The 5,429-nt window shown below is 38.9% G+C and overlaps 1 protein-coding gene across 2 annotated transcripts; it reads left to right on the top strand.

Annotated features, from left to right (window-relative positions):
* The first annotated feature begins 523 nt into the window (after window positions 1-523).
* LOC129855875 (uncharacterized) lies at window positions 524-4,951 on the top strand. Of its 2 annotated transcripts, none has more exons than XM_055923973.1 (6): window positions 524-651; window positions 1,107-1,427; window positions 1,714-2,016; window positions 2,647-2,748; window positions 2,860-2,910; window positions 3,960-4,951. In XM_055923973.1, the coding sequence occupies exons 1-5, from the start codon at window positions 609-611 to the stop codon at window positions 2,883-2,885; spliced, it is 795 nt and encodes a 264-aa protein (XP_055779948.1). In that variant the 5' UTR covers window positions 524-608; the 3' UTR covers window positions 2,886-2,910; window positions 3,960-4,951. The 2 variants fall into 2 exon arrangements, with proteins under 2 accessions (XP_055779948.1, XP_055779947.1); XM_055923972.1 differs by having other exon boundaries at window positions 3,956-4,951.
* Window positions 4,952-5,429: the final 478 nt, after the last annotated feature.

Below are 5,429 nucleotides of genomic sequence, written 5' to 3'. Positions count from 1 at the left end.
TTGTAAGTCAGCATTTCACTGTAAGGTCTACGCATGTAGTATTCGGCGCATCTGACATACAAATTGATTTGTTCCACATGAAAACATGTTGTGAACCTGGTGTGACAATGAAACTGTGCTGACACCTAGTGGACATTAAGAGGGACTACACCACACACACACTATAACCTTAAAACAGATGGGATGCTTTACATACATTGCTCTTTTTTATTAGACACTAATATATATGTCCAATAAACAGACATTCAAAAGTCGGAATGTAAAGTCGGAATGTAAAGCACAAACGACTGGAAAGTTCTTCAAAAGCAGCTGTATTGAGTCAAGCATCTTGAGGTTGCCTGAATATATTTTTAATTTTCTAATTCATTTAATCTTTATTTAACTAGGCAAGTTGAACTCAACAACATCGACACAGACACAAGTTACCTGATATATTTGGGAAACAGGATTAAAACAGAGAGAACTTCCACCACTGATATCCATCCCGTTCCATCCCGTTCCACAAATTAAACCCACCCATAAACAGAAAGACACATACAGCCCGTTGCGTGTTGATGAAAATGTATCTTTGAATTACACTTAATCTGAGTACCCTATTGAAATGGAACATGATCAACTCCGTTCTCTGGATATTACTCTTGCTCGAAAGTGGTAAGTCTGTCTTGCCAAACTAGACTACAAAAGTAGGCAACTATCATGTTACATAACTAGTGTGTAAATTATGTAAATAGGCTATTACAAAAGTGCAGAAAGAAATGCTGTTATAATTTTGCTTTTTGGTCATGTCGTTATTGTAAAAGAGAAAATGTGTTCTCAATGACTTACTGGTTAAATAAAAAAAAATCTTATTTAGTGTTCATGAGTTAGAAATGTGAACTAGGCTACACCTAGGAGCCATAACTACGACTCTATGGAACACATTTTTTAAATAAATAATACAAACAAAAGTAAGTAGGTCACTGCGTACTGTAAAAGTAGAAATAAATTAATCGTAGTCTATCATGTGCTTGGCTTGCATCCGGGATCACCTACAGGATTTCGTCCTGTTAATGTCTTGTATTGATGTAGCTACTGCCCTTAGCCAATGTTTTATTTCTTCCTTTCAGATCTGATTGATTCTGTAAATGTGTCGGGAAAAGAGGGAATGAAAGTAACTTTACAGACTGGACTTACTGAACTACCTAGCGGCATTATTATAGCATGGTCTTTCCCATTGAGTCGTTCAGATTCATTTGATAACATAGCTCTGCTGAATGCTGGTGTGATTACAACGGACTACAGTAGGAAGTTCAAAGACAGACTGAAGCTGGATACTCAGACTGGATCTCTCACCATCAGAAACCTCACCATCAACGACTCTGGACTTTATAAAATACTTATCATCGATACACAGAGTTCATCTAAGATTGCAAATTTAACTGTCTATGGTGCGTGTCTGGCTTCTTTTTTTACTTCCCTTTTTTCCATTCTCCCATTTAGTCTGTTACCCAGAGTTGTTTTCAATGAAGATCAAAAAATACCTTTGTATTTAGTTACTTGTTTTTAAACTAACATTTACCATGGCTGATCTGAGTCTGCCACATGTTTGCAAAAGAAGTAGCCCACTTCTTCATATATGTTTAGGTCTCATTTATGACATGTTAGTTTTTACTGTAACACATTTTTAATCTCTGTTTGTCATTGAGTCACTGCCTAATCATTCTTTTTTCCCAGCCTCAGTGTCTGCTCCTCACATCAGTCGCTCAGTGGACAGTCCATTTGAAAAAGTGAGCTGTTCATTGGCGTGCACAGTGAAGAACGGGAGAGAGGTGATCTTGTCCTGGTACAGAGGAGAGGAGATATTCAACCAGACCAGCAGCCCTGATCTTCTCGCCAATCTCTCTCTCCCTCTGGAGTTAAACAAAATAAACGCTGACACCTACAGCTGTGAGGCTTCCAACCCTGCTGACTCAAAACAAACTCCACTCAACATTCAAACGCTCTGCCCTCAATTGTCCTCACGCTCTGCCATCAAAGGTATCTCACCACTGCATATAGTATTGTTTTTCCACTTTGTGGATCAGTGAGGGACCATAATGACAAACCCCTAAATAGCAAGCTTTGTTTATAATGAGCTCACCAGAGATCTCATTGGACAGAGCCAACGCCCAGACAGATTGTCTGCTCTTCGTTTCCTATAATTCTAGGGGGCGATGGATACCAGCTGAAGCTCACTAACAACTTATTTTGTAGGATAGTAAGGGGAAAAATAACAAATTGTATTTTTAACATTAAAACCTGTGGGCAGTTTTTACAAAATCCCACAACATGCGTATTATCATATTGTCATTATTTTAACTTATGTATTACAGCAAGCTGATTTCTGTATTCATTTGTCTATGAGCCGTGTAGCCTACTTTATAATACCTTCATCAATGTCATTCATCAGTATTGACTAAAGCACATGACATGGGTTTGAACAGCTGAATTTCACTTAGACAGGAAGAATAGAGGCTGCAGGTGAATACAGGGCAAGGCCACATACAACATACAGTTGATTAACAAATATGGTAGATGAGAAAAAGTGAATGAAAAAGATATGACAAGCAATGCCAAATGAGTGACTGAACAGTTCCCTCCCCCCACCCTCCATTTTACTCCTGACAGAATCTGCTCCCAATCCTGTCGCAATCACACTGGTCACATTGTTAGCAGTTGGGATAATAAGTGGTGGTATATTCTGGGCAGTTAAAATAAGAACATGTGGCGGTAAGTACAATCTGTGTTACATTTCACATCATACAGAGTACCCTGAAGGTAACAAACACAGAACATAGGTAATCGTGTAATATTATGCCTTTTCCCTTTATTTCAATGCAGCCTGCAAGCAAAGAGAAGAAGAATGATGCTGATGTGAACTGTCAGAGATCGGTAAGGTCAATGTGTATGGATGTGCATGCATATTATGCTACTTGGTTTTCAATGCAACTTCTGTATCTGTGAACACACACATTTAGGAAGGAAGTGGTCACTTGTTGTTGGCTTGTATAACATACCAGCCAATGTGAAAATACAGAATACACAAGAACAAGCATAGTATGCAAATATACTGAACAAAAATATAAACGCAACACGTAAAGTGTTGGCCCCATGTTTCATGAGCTGAAATATCCCAGAATTTTTCAATACGCAGAAATAGCTTATTTCTCCAATTTTTTTGGCACAAATTTGTTTATATACCTGCTAGTGAGCATTTCTCCTTTGCCAAAAAAAATCTATCCACCTGACAGGTGCGCATATCTCGAAGCTGATTAAACAGCATGATCATTACACAGGTTCACAATAAAAGGCCACTCTAAAATGTGCAGTTTTTTCACACAACACAATGCCACAGATGTCTCAAGTTGAGGGAGATTGCAATTGGGATGCTGACTGCCGGAATGTCCACCAGAGCTGTTGCCAGAGAATTGAATGCTCCCTTCTCTACCATAAGCCACCTAAAACGTTGTTTTAGAGAATTTGGCAGTACGTCCAACCTGCCTCACAACCGTAAACCACGTGTAACCATGCCAGCCCAGGACCTCCACACCCAGCTTCTTCATCTTCACCCACCCGGACAGCTGATGAAACTGAGGCGAATTTCCCCAGTGGGTGGGCCTATGCCCTCCCAGCCCCACCCATGGCTGCGCCCCTGCCCAGTCATGTGAAATCCATATATTAGGGCCTAATTAATTTATTTCAACTGACTGATTTCCTTATATGAACTGTAACTCAGTAAAATCTTTGAAATTGTTGCAAGTTGCATTGATATTTTTGTTCAGTATAGTTGGATTTTATTGAATACAGGTTTCTGTTTCCATTTGTTTAAGTGCTGACTTTACAAGTTGGGGATATACTGGTATCTGGCACCAGAGGAGTCTGTTTACCAGAGGAGTCTGTTTTGTACGCATATGTCAGAATCTCACCTTCTGTTCAGACAGGACTGGATTCAATCACTCCTCTCTCAAAGCTGTGACCTTGGCGTGGTTTAGAGGCTTGTGTGTCTCAATGACCCTGAGAGCAACACCGGAGGGGGCTTTGGCCCCTGGTAGGTTTAGCCATTCTGGATTGGTCTCCGGTGAGGGGCCAGACCAACGACAGCATTGGTCCTACGTGTTTCACGTTGGCATGGTGCTATAGGTCGGCAACCATACCACTCTGACAATGTTACATGCTGTGTGTGTCTTTACTGTAATTTTAAATGTGTATTTTTCATGGTGTTGTGCATTACTTTGCAAGAAATGTGCTTGATAAAAATGCAATTGAATTGTTGTTGTTTAAGTCTTAACATTTGTCAACCACAAGGTTGACCTGGTCCTTGTGTTCCAGCTCAGCAAATTACATTTCCCCCCCAAAAACACAAAAAAAAACATAAAGATTTTATACCGATCTCACATCTCTACCTTTCATTGCCACTTTCATTGTGTTGTATTATTGAGTATGTCATTTCACATACAAATAGCACCGCTATTTATTTGTCTGCTGCATGCTGTGTGTGTCTTTACTGTAATTTTAGATGTTTACTTTTTCATTGTGTTGTACGTTACTTTGCTAGAAATGTGCTTGATAAAAATACAATATTGTTATTTAGGTCATAACATTTGTCTGAAAACCAGGATTAGTAGCATTTCAACAAGCAAATTAGTTAAATCATGGCACCACATCCACTCCCTGAAACACTTATACCATTTATTTTCAAAATGCTTGTAACCGACTGCCCAAACCTGCTGATCTCATGGGCATGTTTAAACTTGTGGAGGAATGTTTTCATGTAGGTTTGTCCTGCCTTTATCTCCACTCTAGAGAGTCTCTGTTATGTTCTCCACTATTTACCAAACTACATTAAAGCCTGATAGGAAGGTTTCTGTCGTGTTCTTAACCACATTGGACATAAGTGTCATAGTCATTAACTTAATAAAAAGTGAATAAGTTAGCTTATGTATTTAACATTATTGTATATCAACCAGATACAGCATACTACTACCAGCATACTGTAAGTAATGCAGGGTTAAGATGTGGATTTGGCAGTGAGGAATGTACATTTCCATGCAGTACAGAGAAAACTCTTTGGGAATGAGCAGATACGAGTAGTGATAAGACAATGGAAAAGTACACATAACAGGTAAGATAAGACAGGGGAAAAGGCATAGGTTGGCATAAATACAGTACCAGTCCAAAGTTTGGACACCTACTCATTCAAAGGTTTTTCTTTATTTTTACTATTTTCTACATCGTAAAATAATATTAAAGACATCAACACTATGAAATAACATGGAATCATGTAGCAACCAAAGTGTTAAACAAATCAAAATATATTTTAGATTCTTCAAAGTAGCCACCCTTTGCCTTGATGACAGCTTTGCACACTCTTGGCATTCTCTCAACCAGCTTCACCTGGAATGCTTTTCCTA

The sequence above is a fragment of the Salvelinus fontinalis genome, chromosome 5 (assembly GCF_029448725.1).
Source record: "Salvelinus fontinalis isolate EN_2023a chromosome 5, ASM2944872v1, whole genome shotgun sequence".
Classification (NCBI taxonomy): Eukaryota; Metazoa; Chordata; class Actinopteri; order Salmoniformes; family Salmonidae; genus Salvelinus; species Salvelinus fontinalis.
Note: the sequence above shows the minus strand (reverse complement) of the source record. Positions and strands in the feature narration are given on the sequence as shown.